Raw genomic sequence first — 18,520 nt, forward strand, 5'->3', positions numbered from 1 at the left:
TTGTACATTTTTAAATGTATTATAATATTTTTTTAAAATTTTTTATAAAATTAATTGAAAGAAAAAATTACAATTCATTATGCTACCATCAACGATTAAATGTAATTGTAAATGTAAATTAAAATTAAATCTATAATTTTATTCCAATAATTATAATAAAATATTTTAAAATAAGGTAAATAAAAAAAGGGATGGAAATTATTTGTATTAAGGAACAATTAAAATTTAATGATTACTGATAGAATAATCAAGGGGGAAAAAGGCCCCTCATGTTTTAGAGAGAATGCCCCAAAAATGGAAGGAAAATGATTGCGACAAATGGTGGTCATAATTTAACCGACGAACGATGATCCTGTAAAAGCCTCAAAGCGAAAGATTTGGACAGGAAAATTCACTGGGAATCATCATTTCGGAGCTCGGGTTAATTGAGTTTGTCGAGACGGATAGTGGTTTCTCAAGGGAAGAAGAATTCGACAGGTAAATTTCTCGAATCCCATTGTGAAACTTTTGAGTTAGATTGTTATTGGAGTGATTGAAACTTAGAAATGTTGGTTCATAGTTATGATTGCTATGATTATACACAAAAAGCAAAACCCAATGTGTTTAATAACTCATTTCATGTCATAGGATTCTTAATTCCAGTTACCTAAGTAATCAAACCCTTTCGTTTTTCCCCATCCTACAATTTTGATTGGACATTCTTACTGTATTGTTGGCATTTGAATAGGCTGTTTGGCAAAGGGAAAGGATGCCTGTTAAATGGTATGAATTTTGGTGAGGCAAAGGAATGCCCGCCAAGTGTTTGATAAAAGTCCCCAATGAATATTTTTAGTGTAGGATAAGGGGTGTCTGTTGCTAATGCGTTTAGGGTGCTTGGATTGGAGTAGTGTATGAGACATGTGCATATAAACTAACACATTTAAAACTCAAGGAGTCAATACTTACTTTCTTTCTGCTTTTACGAAATGATTAGATTTGGTGGGTGGCTCGGGAAAATATAAAAGAAAAAGGGGGGAGGGGAAAGGGGTAATAAAGACTGGATATTTTTTAGACAGAAAACTAGGCGAAGGAGACCACCGAACCGAATAGACAGATGCAAAAGCAATCAATAGATTAGTGGACACAGAAAGTCAAAAACACTTTCTTTTTCCCCTGGAATAAAATCATGGCCATTGCAATCATATATTTGAACGCTTAGTTATTTGCCAAAGGGGAAATGTTCTTTCCCCTCCATTTCTTTCAATTTCCTATCCAATTTGATACTTCAAAAAGTTCTAAAAGCTTCAATTATTCCATCAAGCTTATTGGTGTAATAATGTCACTGGTCTTATCTCTATTAAGAAGAATGATTGATTGTAGGTATGACATGTTATGTTGTAGCTGGCTTACATTTCTTAAACAAAATGAAAACTGGAGACGCGTTTTAAAACTTTGAGGGGAAGCTCAAAAAGGAAAGTTTAAAGAGGACAATATCTACTAATGGTGAGTTTGGGCTGTTACAAATGGTATTAGAGCACCTGCATGATCCAACCGATGTGGGATCTCACAATTCACCCCCTTGGGCCTAGCTTCCTCGCTGGCACGTCACTCGGTGTCTAGCTCTAATACCATTTGTAACAGCTAAAACCTACTGCTAGCAGATATTGTCCTCTTTGGAGTTTCCCTTTCAAGTTTCCACTCAGTTTAAAATGCGTCTGTTAGGGAGAGGTTTCCACACCCTTATGAAGGAATGTTTCGTTCACCTCTCCAATCGATGTGGGGCCACACACAAAACCATCTACATATTTCGTATCCTTATGCTTAAAATATATAAATGATTGTTTAGAACAATTATATTTGGAGTCATTTTTTTCATCAATATGCAAATACGACCAATAAATATTCAATTGCCTTTTCTTAATCCTGTCAACCAAGCAAAACATGTCATTGTCCTTGTAGATTCTTCTTTTTTCAGGATAGATTTAGTAATAAGAACAAAAATTTTAAAACAATTAAAAAAATGTGTGGGACATGATTCAACTACACAAAACATCAAGGACCAAAATTTCCAATAGGCTTATAACTCAAGGATGAAAAATATATTAAACCCAAGAAATCTGATCTAGATTTGATTATCATCCTAGTTTCATATAAAGTTAACTTTGGTCCATGTATTTTCGGTTTTCGTTTATTTTGGTTTCTATACTTTCAACCGTTGTTATTTTAGTCATTACATTTGATCTTTTCATTTTTAACCTTATTTTCAGTTTTATCCCATTTGAATACTGAACTTAAAATATGTGTAGTATTCATAGATATTCAGGCTTTTAATTGTACTTTAAAACGAGGAAACTATATTATAGTAATCCTTTTTCTTCTAAGTTCAAAAGACAGAGAGTCGGAAAGTCAAAATTATTTTACTTCTTTTTTTAACCTTTTGTTTTATCGTTGGTGGAGTTCTTTGGATAAGTAACATATTGTTTGAAACAATATTTTATAGGTTATCAAAAACACCCTTAAATTATGAGTTTGGTTTTAATTAAATTTTCGGACTTCAAAAAGTTTCATTTAAGTTTGTTTCAAAACAACCGTTGTAGGCTTTCGATGTTAAATTTGTAGATGAAAAGGTTTGTTTCCATTCAACTTTTTTCTTTCTTCCTTTCTTCTTTCAGATATAGATAGGTTGCATCCAGTAGACTTAGAATTCAGTTCTGATAAGTAAGTCAACTTTATCATGGAAGAATGCAACCAATACCATAAAGGGTTTCTTAAATGACTTCTTGCATTAAGGTTTTAATGTCTACTGCATCTAGATTTCAGTATAAGCAAGGTAAAATCTCTGATATTTGTAGCAGATTACAATTATCCTTGCATGATTATTGCTTACTAGTCCAGCCCTACTAGACCCATCCGCTATGGACGAACTTGGTACATGGCTAATAGTCTCTGACAAACAAAAAATTCTAAAATCAACCTCTAATTTTTTCGGTTTAGCAATCTAAACAAAGTGGCTTAACGGCTCAAGCCCACTACTAGCAGATATTGTCTTTTTTTAACTTTCCCTTCCGGGCTTTCCTTCAAAGTTTTAAAACACGTCTGCTAGAGAGAGGTTTCCACACCCTTATAAGGAATGCTTCGTTCTTCTCTCCAACCGATGTGGGATCTCACACACAGAGACCTAATTTTAAAGGAAAAAGAAAAGAATTAACCTAAGATAAGCTCCAAGACAGGAAAGTGATGAAAACAAAAGGCAACTGTTGAATCTGTAAAACAAAAAGAAAGAATTATGAACCAGAGAGCAACAACAGCAAATTTGGATATCAAGCAAGAGAGCAATACCAAAGCTCATTTAAATTACCGACTAGCTCCTGATTGATTTCCAAGAATGCAGCAATTTGCAGGAAACCTTCTAAGAGAAAGGAAATCATAAGAACTTCTCTTATCCAATTCAGCCTACAAGTTTGAGTTCCAATCGACATTCTTCAACATTTTCTATCAGATTTCTCAACCTTCATAGGAACCAGAGGGTAAGAAACTTACGACAAGCTCTCCCACGAAGAGTAAGCACCACTAGTATATGTGGTGGCTGCAAAATTGCCCACAAGTCTGTTAGATGGCTTCTCTCAGGTTTTTCCTGTGGAAACGGCAATTTGGGGGAAAATCACTTCTTGGACAGTGGCAGTAGGAAGTAGGATTGAAATGAACTTGGGTCTTCTTTTGTTTCTTTTGACACTCTTGTGGCCTCAAAGTCAATAAATTGCCAAACATAGAATCTTGTTTTCAGCTTAGGAAATTAATTCTTTGTGTCTCCACTAAGAGGAAATTATTCCAAGGCTGCCCGACAAAATATATGGAAAGAATCTGCAAAAATAACTCGTTGTATCCAAAGTAGTATTAGAGACGTGCAAATTTTTGTTTGTCAGAAGCCCATAAGTGAATTATTTATTCATTCAATATTATTATCTTAATATTCTGAGATGACAATCCTAATCCACAAGCAAATCTCCAAATCTTGATACGTGTTTATTAGACGTTCAATAAGCGGACAAGATTAGTTTTGGTTAAAAGTTATTCCCATCCTCACTTTTGTCTCTCCACAAGGAATGTGACTGAGAATCGTGGACTCTTGTAGATGACTTTTTTATGTATCTTTTTTATTTCAGTCACTTCAAATTTTCTATTTTTTTATCAACAAGACTTGGCAATTTGATGTTTGATGCGACCATATTAACTCAATGCCCTGCTGAGTGTTACAAGTGTTCTCTCTTGTTCTTGTGTCGCATTAGCACTTTTCAAGTGGATGAATTCTAGGTCTTTTGAGTGTCGTGTCAAATTGTTCTGAAACCTAATCTTGTTTGTGGCTAATTTGAAGGCGAAGATGTTGAGCTTCACTGTTTGGTCAGTGGTGAGCTACGGCTATGGCCATCTCATCTAGAGCTACCAACATATTCTGAGATCCCACGTATGTTGGAGAGGGGAATGAAACATTTTTTATAAGGGTGTGAAACCTTTCCCTAGTAGGCGCGTTTTAAAATCTTGAGGGAAATCCTAGAAAGAAAAGCCAAAATAGGACAATATATGTTAATGGTGGGCTTGAGTTGTTACACCTAGAAGTAGCAAAGTTTGATATCGAAAGGGACTATTTTTTTAAATGTTAAAAATTAACCCAGAACGTCGATTACTATTCTCAGATACTTTCTTTTGAGAAGGATGTTAGATACTATTTGTTATTATTGTTTCCCTTTCGACAAATTGTAGGATAGAATGGTTTTTGGCGGGCATCTATTGAATATGCTCTTAGAAAATCATTCACTACTATGCTACCTTTTACTTCTATCCCATCTTTCCATTTCCTAATATTTTGCCTAACTAAAAAAATGAGATAGAGATATAGAAGTTTGAACTTCTAGCCCCAAAAAAAAAATCGTGTAGAAACCTCTCCTTATCAGACACGTTTGATACTATGAGGCTGACAATACGTAACAAACCAAAACGGACAATATCTGCTAGCAATAGGCTTGAGTTGTTACACCAACTTAGGGTTTATATTAGAGTTTATATGATGTATGTGTGTGGTGGAATTGAATTGTTATTGGTGTTAACGTAACTCTCCAGCTAACAAGATATAATTTATATATCAGCAGCAGTAGCCGCCACAGGAAAGCAAAAGCCGCCTTCTGTTTTAACTTAACCTCTCTCTTTCTCTGTTATTATAAACACCATTGCTTTCCATTAGAAGATAGAAACAAGCAGCCGTAGAAAGAACTAAAACTTATCACAGCCCACAAGTGGAAATGGTTCTACATCCATCAGTTTTCATTATATTTTGGTTGTCCGAACAAACTTTTCCGGAAAAACACAGCTAAAGATACTACTTACAATCCATTAGTGAACTAAATCATCAGAAAACTTGAACAAGAGAAGAGACACGCTTCTTGGATATTGATTAACCACTACGTATACACAAAATTCAATAGAAAAAATTCTGATTAGGCTGAGCAAGGCGTGGCCTCCCGTTATGATCATACCCAGAGAAAATTAGCTTACTCTCTTCCTCCTCCTCCATCCTCCACAGAGAATCCCCACAATAATAGTCCCAAGGAGTAGGAGATGTCAGGGCAGGGCAAGAAAAGTTGTTGCAGTCTTCTTCACTGTACACATCTTGATTCATAGTCAAGCTCTCATGATCCGATAGATCAATATCTTTCCATATATCATCCATGGAGAATCCATTTGGATCACCCAGTTCTTGATTCTCCACCATCTTCTTCTTTGTTGATGATGATGAAGCTGAGATTTCAGACCCCCCTGAGTCGAAAAACTTCACTGGTCCAGTGTCTGCAGGGAACTCCACAGCTGGGTTGTTGGATGAATAAGAGGACGAGGAGGAGGAAGATGAAGACAAAGCCCTTCTTTTCTCCTGTGCCTTCTTCCTCATGTGGGTTCTCCAGTAGTTCTTGATTTCATTATCCGTGCGGCCAGGCAATTTCCGAGCAATTTTGGACCATCTGAGATGAAACAAAGGAAGTTAGAGATGATGTGTAACAGCCCAAGTCAACCGCTAGCAGATATTGTCCTCTTTGGGGTTTCCCTTCCAAGATTCCCCTCAAGGTTTTAAAACGCGTCTGCTAGGGAGAGGTTTCATAGTTCTAGGGATAGACCTGTTTCCCCATTTGTTGTGAAGTTCAAGCACGAGTCGTTCTTCTTGAGCAGTCATCTTGCCTCTCTTGAGACCAGGATGAAGGTAATTAACCCATCTCAGCCTGCAACTTTTTCCTGTTCTGTTTAGTCCTACAACACAAATTCCAAATCCCAAATCCCAAATCCAAATGGGAAGTTAAAACAGAGCCTTTCACAAAAATAGCAAATCTTCAGTTTAGCCTACCTAGCAACTGTCTCCCGCCACCTTCAAACCTGAAACTTTAGCAATGAAATCCCATCTTCGATCGCCAAACAAGCCCACAAAGCATATCAGTTGGATGTCTTCTTGCTCTGTCCATGGACCCTTTCTGATTTCCTGTCCCTCAACCATTTTTTGTTCTTTTCTTCTCTCCCACCAACTCATGGAGATTTTGGGTGTATTCTACTAATATTTATAGCATCCAAATCTTAACCACTCAACTTTACTCTGAGATTAAATAACCAAGGAGATTGCATCCTGACCGTACATGTAATGTAATGTAATTGGGATAGAGCCTCCATGGTGGTGGGGTGGGGGTATTTAGCGATAAGCAACCTTATGCCTATGGTGTATGCCATTAGCGCCCAAAATAATCAAAGTAGGCGATTGATATGTGGATGTTGCTTTCAAAAACGCCTCCTTCAAACCCAAGGGTCGATGACCTCTTAGTTTTTTAAATCGTTTTCGAGAAAACCCACTATGGATTAAAAAAACCCACGTTGAGATGTAGTGGAATTTGAAATAAGGTGGAGCCTGTGGGAGGCACTTGGCATATGCATTGGAAGTGTTCGACGAAATGCCCCAGAGAGTTCCAATGTGCAAAAAGTTTGAAACTTGTTCTTCGTGGATCCCTTTCCTCTTTCCCTTTCTGAAAATGGCTGTCAAATCATTTGTATTGAGAAAAGACATCATCGAAATTCCACCAACAACACCATGGTTTTGTTCTGTGATTGCTGGAATAAGCTGCCCAAGAAGATGGCTCCACAATGATATCAGCCAAAGCCAATTGTTTGAAACAAAGACAGGACGAATAAGGACTACCGTTGGACATGAATAAAACTTCCACTTTCTATTGCTTTGCCATTGTTCACACGACACTTCCACTGCTCTTCATTATCGCTTCTATTTTGGTAAAGTAAAGTAAAAAAAAAAAAAAAAAAAAAAAAAACCATTCAGTGAGCTTAAAAGTAATTCCTTTCATTGGTCAATTTTTTGTTTTTGATGGTTAACTTTTGAATTCGTGCGATTGCGTATTTGAATTCGTATAACTTGTGCTTGAAACGTAGGTTTATGATTCGTGCAAGTTAGCATGTTGTAAAAAATGTAGCTTTTGTAAGCTTAAATCTATGTAGTTTGGATGAACAAACTTGCACGGTAAATCTAGATTTATCTGCTTGTGAAGGTTAAAAGAATTGAAATTACTACACATATCAACAATGTCTACCTTTCTTTTCTAGCGACTCAATTATTAGAGAACTCCAAAATTAAGCGTGTTTAACTTAGAACTACCATTTGTTGGGTGACTTTCTGGATATTTTCCTCGAAACCAAGTGGGTAAAGACAAAACATGTCGAAAAGATTCGTATTAGTATGTGTCGATCTTTACTTTTAGGAACAACAAGTAGGTAACATGGTTATAAAAACATGTGGGTAAAGACAAAACATGCCAAAAAGATTCATATTTGTGTGTAGAGATAGTTTTTACTCTTAAGAACAACAAGTAGATAACATGGTTATGTTGTAAGGAAATGCCGGAGTTATCCGGTATTGAACTAACTTAAGCTATGGATTAGATACGTCTCTTCAACTTTTTTCTTTGATTTGATATATTTCTTTTGCTTGTATATTTTGTTTATAGGATTTTGAGTGTTTTAAGAAAACATTAACCAAGTTATTGAATTTTTTCAAATAATAATATTAATAATAAAAGGGTATTTTAAAAAAGTAGCATTAAAGAAAAAAAGGAAAAAAAAAAAAAGTAGAGAAATGAATAAAAGCCACTAAAAATAAAGATTATTTTGGCCAAAAATCCTATCCACACACCCTTAGGCCTTATCTTATCAAATTAAGTTCTCCATCCCACCATTTTGGGCTTACACTCCAAGCAGATATTTATTATTTTATCTCCATAATTTCACATCAATAAATTAAAATAAAATAAAATAAAAACTCATAAATTATTTAAAAAAACAATAATAAACATAAATCATATATTATATAACAAAGAGCATAATTTAGCAAATTTAAAAATAAAAAAAAAGTTGGAAAAAAAAAATAGAATTTGGTATCACCGGGGGTGTGTTTATCAAAACTCAAATACAGACAAATTAAGAAATAAATAAATAAATAAATAAATAATGTGAGTATGAGCAGCCAAGGAATAGTGTGGAGCATTTTGCTTTTGCATTTAAATATTTTATTGCCTTTTTGCCCACCCCTTCATTTCCTTCTTTCAATACTCTTTTTAGTGCCAACACTTTTTCTTTTCTTTTTTTAAGAGATAAATCACTCGTGACGTGGAAATCACCACTTTTTAACCCCTCTTTGCATTCGAGTCACTTTGTCGATGAACTCCTTCGACCCAAATATTATGCTATTTCAAATATTAACGATTCTGTTTCATTCGTAAAGCTATAGTATTTCTTTTTATTTTTCTTAGCTTGAATTCAACGAGTCGGGATAAAGAAAGTTAAAAATGTAAGAATGCTGGTGGTGATGTCACGTGGCATGTGGCAAAAATTGTATGGGTAACATCTACTAATCTCTAAAATATATATTAAGTTCATAAGATAACTAAAACTATGTGAGGAGATAAGATAACGTAATTTATTACACATCTTTTTTTTAGTTCAAGATATGCGTCGGATCAAAGATTTAAGTGTAAGATATGTGTCAGACTAAAAATTTGAACCTCAAACCTCTTAGCAGAATGTCCGAGACACCTAAATTTAGTACCATTTAAATTTAATTTTTATAATTTTTAAAAAATTAAGTTAATTTTAATGAAATTGGTTGATAAAAATAATAATTAATTTCTTGATATGTGAATATGTTTTAAAATTTATAGACAAATATATATATATATATATATTGGAAAATAAGGTTTGTTTTAAATATTTATTATATAGTGTAAATACCTTCGTTTTAAAAAAAATATATTTAAAATTTCTTGTCAGCCCAGCCCAATAATTCTCTCGGCCCATTCCCCATCCCCTTCCCAACACGTGGCCCGCCCCACCTTTACCCTCCGCTCCGGCGCCGGCGCCCCTCCTCCTCCTCCTTCTTCTTCCCTTTCTCCTCTTGTTTCTTCTCTGCCAGAAGCCTTCAAATCCCTTGCCCCAATAGAGTAGCTTCCAATGATAATTTTAAATTTTTTTTTAAAAAAAATTAAATCCGAGGTTGGTCCAAAAAAAAAAATACAAAGATACAGATTTGTAACGTCGAGGTTGGTCCTCGCCTTCCTCGGTTCTTTAATTCTTATGATTGAGTCACCGAATTCAAAAATATAACTAGTAGTGAATTTCAATATCTTTAAGTTCTTTTTAGTTATTCTATTCTTGTGATCACTCTCGTTTCGAAGTTAATCTCAATTCATTCATATACTCCTCTTTTGCTCGAGTGTCACTTGACTGTCACGACTAATGGGTGTTCGTGGATCTACGAACTAGAACCATGAAGAACGACTAATTGGGTTAATTAGTTTTGGAATTAATTTTTTTTTTACTCATAAATATTGAAATTAATTTACAAAGTCACTTGCAAAAAACGTGTCAAGCTTAACTACGAAGTAGTGTCAAATAATTTAATAAATAATATATATATATATATATATATATATATATATATATATAATGGATGAATTTGGTAGCCACGCGCTTTGACACAAAGTTGTCCAAAATCTGCTGGAAACAGAATCAGAATCAGAAACGTCGCAGCACTTTCCATCGCAGCGCTTTCCGGCCTCATTCATCCCTCTCCGCCGCATCCACACCTTCATGAATCTGCCGACGTATAATATATATATATATATATTCATACATTTTGATCCAATTTCCATATCCGCTCACTCATCTGATTTTGTTTCCATTTCATCTGATGAAGCGATTCAGAGTTCAATCTCAAATCGACGTAATGGGAGTCGCCGATTGCTTGATTTCAAACCACGCCAACACGGCGGCGTTTTCCGGCCGAGTTTTTGTCTGCAAAACTTGTAATCGTGAATTTTCCTCGTTTCAAGCTCTTGGCGGCCACAGAGCTTCTCATCGGAAGCTCAAACCGTTTCTGTCCGGTGACGGTCTTCATAATAATGCTATTAAGACGAAGGCTCATGAGTGCTCTGTCTGTGGACTTGAGTTTCCCCTAGGGCAGGCGCTCGGCGGCCATATGCGCCGCCACCGGAACTCTTCTCCGCTCGCCGATTGTCCACCGACGACTCAGCCTGTCTCCGATGAATCCGATTACGACATCGGCGTTGGAGGAATTTTTGGAGTGGATTTGAATCTGACGCCGTTGGAGAATGATCTTGTTCGGTTGCAGTTGATGGCTCCGCCGGTCTGTTGCTTGACATAATTTTTTTTTTTTTTTTGGTGTAAATTATTTCATTTATTTATTGTTACTGTAAACTTACACAAAATTTGTTTTATCTTTCAAGAATCTTCCAGAAATTATGAAGAAATTGATGAGTATTTGAAAGAATTAAAGTATATGAGAACAGCGAAAATTACAACTCCAAAATATGATAATCGATTAAGCAAATTGGAATAATTTTCATCGCGGAACGCCACAATCGCGCTACAAAAATCATTTACCGGAAATAAAACACCAGATCGACGCTGAAGAACGAACCTGGTTGAAAAATCATACGGTGGCGGTGCTTTGTTCTTGCATTGTCGTGATTTTGCGGCGAATTAGGGCTCCAATTCCACGGCGAAAAAAACGAGCGATCGATTTCAAGAAATGAAGTTAGCCTATAATAATCTATTGATTCAACCGATGGAGCAATCACGAAATCTCGGCGTTGCGGTGGTTGTGGCGGCAGGCGGTTCTTCTCCTCCAACTTCGGGCGGATTTTACGGCGGCGCTCTACCTCTTTCGGAAATAGCTTCTGCCATAGTTGTTCTTGGGCCTTGAAACGCATGTTCTTGAGATTTAGACTGAAATATGTTTAAATTGAGTAGAAAATTACAGAGTTTCCTGTTCTTGAAAACCAAAATGGATTGAACCAAAGTCTTGAAGATGAGTATACAATCCCTTCAATTTCTTTAAATATAAGAACAACATGAACGAATTTCTTATGATTATGCTATCAAAATTATTTATATAGTTACGATTATGAATTTTTTTAATACTTTTTAATACTAATTTCATATCTTCTAGATTAGTTTCATTCTAACCTCATATTAATTTATTCATGTATCTCTTATTTACTCAAGCACAGAAACAAAACAATATTTTAGAATAATTGTCGTGTAGTTTCTAGAAGCATTTTAGATGATTTAAAAAATTTTAAAATTTTGTATTAATTTAATTAATTAATTTTTTTTAGAAAATTCTTAATAAATAATCACAACAATACCCGTCTCCAATATGTCTGAAAATATATATTTTTTAAATATGTGAAATTATTTAGCTTGGATTTTTTTTAAAAAATGGGTATTATTTATATGTCTGAATATATATATATTATTTTTTGTCATTGTCATATATGCTTTGCTTTTTAATGATATTTAAATTAAAAAAAAGTATATTAAGAAAGAATTAAAAAAATTATACATCGTCAGGAAATAGAGTATTTTCTTCAACTAGTTTCCACTTTCTAGAACTGGAGTTTGGCCAATTACCCTATCAGTCCCCTCCCTCATGAAGCCATCATTTTCGTCGAAATTCGTCGCCGGATTGGTAGCCTCGCCGGAACTCTACTGTTCCGCAACCTAGTAATCAACGGACGGTATGGTTTCCCTGTTCATGTTAATGGTAGAAAGAAGTTCAATTTTGTGTTTCTGCGTCCATTTCTAGGTTTTTCTCCTGCTCGAAAAATTGCACGATCGATGTTGTTTGGCTATTGTGTAAAGGGAAAATGATGTCTTCTTTTCTTGAAATTTTCGGCGTTTATTAGAAGTTTAAGTATAGTTCTTTTCTCATTAATTGGTGTAGTGAAGTGGTGAGCTCGAAGAAATTTGGAGATTGTTCGTTTAACGAGGAACCTCTGTTTTTAGACCGAGTTTCTATGGAGGTTCATGCTTCTCCGCGTGGTACATGCTGTGTTGAGTGAATGAGACAATACTACTTCGGACTAGAAGAAGAATCAGAATGGTATGCTTTTAAGTTCTGGAAGTATGAATTTCTATGTTTTTTTGCTTAAAACTGCTTGCGTCTGAGCTTGGAAGAATACTAGATTTGAGTAATGGCTAGGCGCTAAGAGTTTGACCAAGATCTCATGGAATCATCTGATTGAATTTTTAAATGGAAACAGTTTCCCTCTTTTAATTTGTATTTAGTTAGTGTTTTACATATTCCTAACCAAAACCATACTTTAGGGTTTAATTCGGTATTGCGGTCTTGAATGCTTTACTTTTGTCTTTCAAATTTTGAAGTAGGCTTTAGCGATCTTGATGTCCAGGATGTTTGATTGCCTTCCTTGTTTCATCACTCTGATGATAAGTTTTACGATTGTAAAATGAACTTGATGTTTCTAGGACTCGAGACTAGCGCAATTTTCCTTATATACAAATTACGAACATGAACTCTGTGTACCACCCTCAAAAGACCTTTTGAAAAAAGAAATTATATCATGGAGAACAGTGCTATAAAACTCAAAAATGTGACAGTAAATAGTTTCTTGGCATTAATTCTTTTCTGATTTCTTCTCTGAATAATCATATCTTGGTGGACCTATGGTTTTGGAAATGACAGAAAGAATCCACTTGCTCTTACTATTTGTGATGTTCTGTCCAGAGCAAAGGTTTTTGGATGACTAAGGGTCCTGGGCATGAAAATGATGCAAATTCAACTTTTGACAGCCCATCATTACTAGACACTAAGCGGGCACATCACTGGTTTATAGATGGTTGTGAGACACAGGTTTTCCCCAACAAGAAACAAGCAATTCAAGCTTCGAATAGTAAAATGACCGGAGCGCTGTCAAATGTGAATGTTCTTCCTTGGGATCATCATGCTGCTAATTATCAGTCTGTTTCACATCAACTTATCGGTCGCCTACTTGGACCTGAATCAATAAGGTCCGCTGACTTCGATCTAACAAAAACATCTTCTGTAATGTCTGATAATTTGGATCTCAGGAGAAAAGGTATTGAAGTTGAAGAGCAATATGGAGAGGATGCATCTGTTGGGTTGTCTGTTTCTCATGGTTTGGAGGACCCTGAAACATGTCTTAGCTACGGAGGAATTAGAAAAGTTAAACTCAATCAGATTAAAGATAATATACATGATCTGCAACCATGTCTAAGAAGTAATTCTAATAGGGAAGATGGTGGTCAACTTACCATAGAAGGCTACTATAAGGATATCGAAACGGGTCTTGTGTCTGTGGGATCAGCCTATATTAAGGAGGATGACAGTTTCAATTTGATGAACCAAACCTCCAACGATGGGGATCGCCACATTAGGTTACTAGGTCATAATGGGAAGGTGGACGACAATGCTGTCTCCATCGGTGATGATTATGGTAAGCGGGATGCAAATATAATCTCATTTGACGGATTTCCCGATGAGCAAGATATTATCTCCTTAGGCAGGTCTCTGGGTAGCCATGACTCAACATTCTATGAACCTTCATTCCAAGCAACTGAAGCTGATGGTGTCACAGAATTGGAATCATCTAGTTTTGATGTAGGTGTAAGCTGTACACAGATAGCTAAGCAAAAGCCTGATACGATGCCGAAGAGTAGACCAGAATACAAAATGAGGAAAGAAGCTCCAAACAGCTTTCCTTCAAATGTTAGAAGCTTGATATCAACTGGTATGCTCGATGGCGTTCCTGTTAAGTATGTTTCTGTAGCCAGAGAGGTAACTTTTTTTTCTTCACTTCATTTACTCTCTAAGTTGTGCTCACTGTGTGGCTGCTCATACGCTTCACCGATTTTATTAGGAGCTTCGTGGAATTATAAGGGGATCTGGCTATCTTTGTGGATGCCAATCTTGCAACTTTTCCAAGGTAAGTAATCAAAATTTTCCCCTCATGCCACAGTTCAAGATACATTCAGTCAGATCAGACCTAACACACACTTTCTGTGTTTCCTTGGAAGATGCTTAATGCCTACGAGTTTGAGCGCCACGCTGGCTGCAAAACAAAACACCCAAATAATCATATATACTTCGAGAATGGGAAGACGATTTACCAAATAGTACAAGAATTAAGAAGCACCCCAGAGAGCTTGTTGTTTGATACAATTCAAACAATATTTGGTGCACCTATCAATCAGAAATCTTTTCGGATTTGGAAAGGTAAAGAATAAATTTTCTTTATCTATCTCTCTCACACACACAACACCACCTACAATTGTGCTCTTCACTTGAATAATATGTTTTGCATTGATTTTTTCAGAATCATTTCAAGCAGCTACTCGTGAGCTTCAGCGCATATATGGTAAGGATGAACTTAACCTTTAGCAGGCTAGACTTCATTGCAAGTTCTGTAAATGCAAGACAAGATTAGGTGGGTTCTGTGCAGAGAATCAAATTTTAGTTGCTAACTGATTCATGGTCTGTACGATTTCATGGAAGCTGAAAATGATTATTGTCAGGATGGTGGTTAAAATTCAAGGCAACCAAGTGTCAAGTACAGTGAACAATGGGGGTTAGAATTTAGGTTTTGCACCGTATTTGGAGTGTTTGTGACCATTTTATTATGGAAACTGCATTCACGTTGTAAATCTCTTAGCATAAAAACCTTTCTATACGTTCTGTTAACTGTGAAATTGTGTAGCTTTAGAAGTGTATGTATTGGGGGTTTGACTTTTGAAGACATGGAAATTTAAGCCTTTTTGTTCCTGTTGTTTGTTTCTACTTTTTGGCACATTCTTTAGTTGAAAGTTGAATAGATTTTGCTCGATTGTAAGATACAGACTTCATTTTCGATTTATCTGTCGTTCAGCTTCTCAGTTCTTATCTCTCTCGTTTCTGTCGTCGGGTGTTGACGTCACTCGCTTTGTTACTTCCCTGTTGGACTCTCTTATCAATTTTCATTTCTCCACTCGACCTCGTCTCTGTGTTTCTCGTCAAACGTTGTCGCTAACTATCTCTCCGCTTGATCGTTCCACTTCCATCAAACTTCTCTCTACGCTCCGTTGTTATACAATTCAAATCTAACACGAAAATAGAGGGTTGGGAACTTCTAGGTTGGTCCAAAAAAAATTTCTCAACTTACTCAATTCAAACCATGTGGGGAAAGATTTTTTTGCAGAGCATTTCACTTTAAAGTGAATTCGGTGATTTTAAAGTAAAAATAGTTGCTTATATACAAACCATCTTAAGCAAACAAATAATTGGGATAACTTGTTAAAAATGAAAGGTAAACAGACCAAATAAATCTCATCATTATAGACATGACCATAAATGAAATTCTAAAACGTGAAATTACCTATGTATCTATTGCACACACTAAAAGAAGTTCAAAAGAATCACAAGATAACTAAGATGCCCCCACCATCAATGAAGTGTGGCTTCAATATCATGACTACTTCAAAGGGTTTGATCATCATCTTAAGAACCACAGCAGCTTGATTTTTGCGCAGCCTGACCAGCATTGGCTCCCTGATCTTGTTGATTAATCTTGATCGTCGACGACTGCGAGCAAACGTAACAAAAGCCCGACTTTTTGGTTCGTGAATTCAATAAAATAAAAGGTAATAGAGCTTATGTTGTTCTTAATTATTGGGTGATCTATAGCATAACAATAGAATACCTCGGCTTTTGAATCAGTATCAGAGAGACGCTGTTTTATATCCCTTGCTATTGAGAAGAAAACTTCTTCCACATTAAGATTTGTCTTTGCACTCTGTAATGCAAATATCTCTATCAGCCTACAACTTTACACACTCTTGTGGAAAAATTAGACAAAAGGAAGAGCAAGCAAGCAACTCACAGTTTCGAAGAATTTGATCCCATACTCATCAGCAAGCGCTTGTCCTTTGGATTTAGGCACAGCCTGACAGAGAAGGATATTAAAAGCACGAGGTGAGTGGCATAACCATTTAGAGTTTATGCCTTTCTTTTCAGCTTTTATAGCAGAATATTACATACCCTTTTGCTTTCATCCATGTCAGCCTTGTTTCCAACCAATATTTTGTTGACGTTATCAGAAGCATGTTGTTCGATATTGCGAATCCAATTTCTAATATCTGAAAATGGTTAGAGGAGAATAAGAAATGAGTATGCAAAATGATAACAAAAATGGAAGAAAACGCTTGTTTATACGACAGCGAGTGGAGTGCATAAGCCCCTTTACACATCGGGGCGAGTACTACGCCAGCTCATAAGTCTATCAAACGTCCTTGACCATCCACCACATAGGAAAAAGCATAATAGATGATGGAATGATGCATTGGAATCAATAAAATTTTGTACAAAGATTGAATGTAATCCACCAAACGAAAAATCTCCAAGCAAAAATGGTAAACATGGTGATTACTGTTGAAAGATGATTCATCTGTTACATCGTAGACCAGCAAAATGCCCATTGCTCCACGGTAGTAAGCTGAAAACAACGTTGTAAAACGTTTGTCAAGATGATGATAAAAACATTGTAAAATGCGTCTGCTAAAGAGAGGTTTCCACACTCTTATAAGGAATGTTTCGTTCCCCTCTTCAACTTACAAGGGATCTCACAAACATCTTGTCAAACGAAAAAAAAAAGAGAGAATCAATTAGCAAAGAAGAAACTGCAACCTATGCTGCCAAACATCATCATTCATAGGCCTAATACGAGACCAGAAACAACAACAAACAATCCCAAGACACTCAACTCCAAGTTCAACTCGAATCTTAAAGGTAAAACAATTAGCCATTCCATGAAAGATTTACAATTTAGGCAGAGATGTAGAAAAGAATAGCCACAAATCAATTTCATTCAAACACAATGTTATATATCTATCATGATTCCACCTCCCAGCAACAGACAAGTGTATGATCACGAAGGGTGGAAAAGAATACCTGTGGTGATTGTACGGAAGCGCTCTTGACCAGCCGTATCCCAAATTTGGAGCTTGATCCGCTTTCCATCAAGCTCAATGGTTCTGATTTTGAAATCAATACTGCAGGAGGAAAAAATGACCTAGTTAGTCCAGATGCAAACTTTTTACTTTCTTAATCCCACTAGACATAGGCATTTGCATTCATCTAGAAAATTGAAGATCATACACACCCAATGGTAGTGATAAAACTAGTGGTAAAGGATCCATCTGAAAAACGTAAGAGAAGGCAACTCTTACCAACACCTGCACGAATAAGCAACCAAATGAACAGAAACAAAGAACATCATTGAGTGGCATTACAATGCGAACAGGATCAGTAATTCAACAGAAAGAATGCAGTCGATAAAATGAAGATGTTCAAATTTACATCGTGTAAAATACATCAAATCAGCAACAAGCTTCCTCAATCACCAAATCAATTTCAGCGTAATGAGTAATGACATTATCATCCAAAAAAAAACCTGAAGGATCAGGGAGAGCGATCCCAGATCCAAGAAAAACAAGCATTCCCAAAGGAAAATTTTCGCGCGTTCCGAATCAACAAACCATAATGAGACAACCTCAAAGAAAAGATTAGAAAATGAAGCTCTATTTGAAACCGAAAAGAAAATTACGCACCGCTATCGCCGATTAAAAGAAGCTTTATGAGATAATCATAATCCGCCCGAGCTCTTGCAGGTGGAGCAGCCATTACAATTCCAATCAAATCGATCAAGAAAAAGACAAACCTCCCTTGGAAATAACCTAAAACATCATCAAAACAACCCGAAATGAAAAAAAAAAAACACCAACAGATAAACGAACAAAATACAGAAAGGCATAAAACTCCAAAATGCTAGAGAAATGTACCGATTCCAAGACAGAAACCGAGAGAACAGCAGCAACCGAGTCGCCGGCGAGGCGCGTAAGGTGGCGCGTGCGAGTTTAGAGAGAGGTCGACAGTGATTCGTTGGTTAATTTGGCGATATTAGCGAAAAACAGGAAAAAAAATTCGTTCAGAGGCTCATCGCCTATAAAGAGACCTTTATCTCGGACCTTATTCCCTTTCTTTAGCGGGACCAGACCCTGAACCCTATGAAATAGCTTGACCAATTATATGCTGACACCTGTCGTTAACATATTTTTCACTCTCTTTTATGCCACGTGTAAT

At 36.1% G+C, this 18,520-nt stretch overlaps 4 protein-coding genes and 1 long non-coding RNA gene across 5 annotated transcripts; 3 read left to right on the forward strand and 2 right to left on the reverse strand.

The window, feature by feature from the left end:
• Positions 1-269: 269 nt before the first annotated feature.
• Positions 270-4,885, forward strand: LOC111448514. Its single transcript, XR_002711444.1, has 2 exons — positions 270-477; positions 4,352-4,885. It is a non-coding gene; the product is annotated as an uncharacterized LOC111448514 (long non-coding RNA).
• A 379-nt stretch (positions 4,886-5,264) lies between these two features.
• LOC111448512 (transcription factor MYB59-like) lies at positions 5,265-6,930 on the reverse strand. The gene is made up of 3 exons (XM_023088173.1): positions 6,394-6,930; positions 6,141-6,270; positions 5,265-5,987 (listed from the first exon to the last, which is right to left on the reverse strand). Exons 1-3 carry the CDS (start codon positions 6,542-6,544, stop codon positions 5,450-5,452), a joined length of 819 nt encoding a protein of 272 aa, XP_022943941.1. The 5' UTR covers positions 6,545-6,930; the 3' UTR covers positions 5,265-5,449.
• Positions 6,931-10,117: 3,187 nt separating this feature from the next.
• LOC111448712 (zinc finger protein ZAT12-like) lies at positions 10,118-11,341 on the forward strand. The gene has a single exon (XM_023088421.1). It carries the CDS (start codon positions 10,256-10,258, stop codon positions 10,727-10,729), a length of 474 nt encoding a protein of 157 aa, XP_022944189.1. The 5' UTR covers positions 10,118-10,255; the 3' UTR covers positions 10,730-11,341.
• Positions 11,342-11,946: 605 nt separating this feature from the next.
• LOC111448506 lies at positions 11,947-15,182 on the forward strand. Its single transcript, XM_023088166.1, has 6 exons — positions 11,947-12,107; positions 12,314-12,472; positions 13,115-14,185; positions 14,268-14,333; positions 14,425-14,623; positions 14,724-15,182. The coding sequence occupies exons 2-6, from the start codon at positions 12,470-12,472 to the stop codon at positions 14,786-14,788; spliced, it is 1,404 nt and encodes a 467-aa protein (XP_022943934.1). The 5' UTR covers positions 11,947-12,107; positions 12,314-12,469; the 3' UTR covers positions 14,789-15,182.
• A 503-nt stretch (positions 15,183-15,685) lies between these two features.
• Positions 15,686-18,400, reverse strand: LOC111448507 (ras-related protein RABE1c-like). Its single transcript, XM_023088167.1, has 9 exons — positions 18,220-18,400; positions 17,989-18,114; positions 17,541-17,613; positions 17,330-17,430; positions 16,809-16,874; positions 16,421-16,518; positions 16,263-16,325; positions 16,083-16,175; positions 15,686-15,964 (listed from the first exon to the last, which is right to left on the reverse strand). The coding sequence occupies exons 2-9, from the start codon at positions 18,059-18,061 to the stop codon at positions 15,881-15,883; spliced, it is 651 nt and encodes a 216-aa protein (XP_022943935.1). The 5' UTR covers positions 18,062-18,114; positions 18,220-18,400; the 3' UTR covers positions 15,686-15,880.
• Positions 18,401-18,520: the final 120 nt, after the last annotated feature.

Source organism: Cucurbita moschata, unplaced genomic scaffold, assembly GCF_002738365.1.
Source record: "Cucurbita moschata cultivar Rifu unplaced genomic scaffold, Cmos_1.0 Cmo_Scf00010, whole genome shotgun sequence".
Lineage (NCBI taxonomy): Eukaryota > Viridiplantae > Streptophyta > Magnoliopsida > Cucurbitales > Cucurbitaceae > Cucurbita > Cucurbita moschata.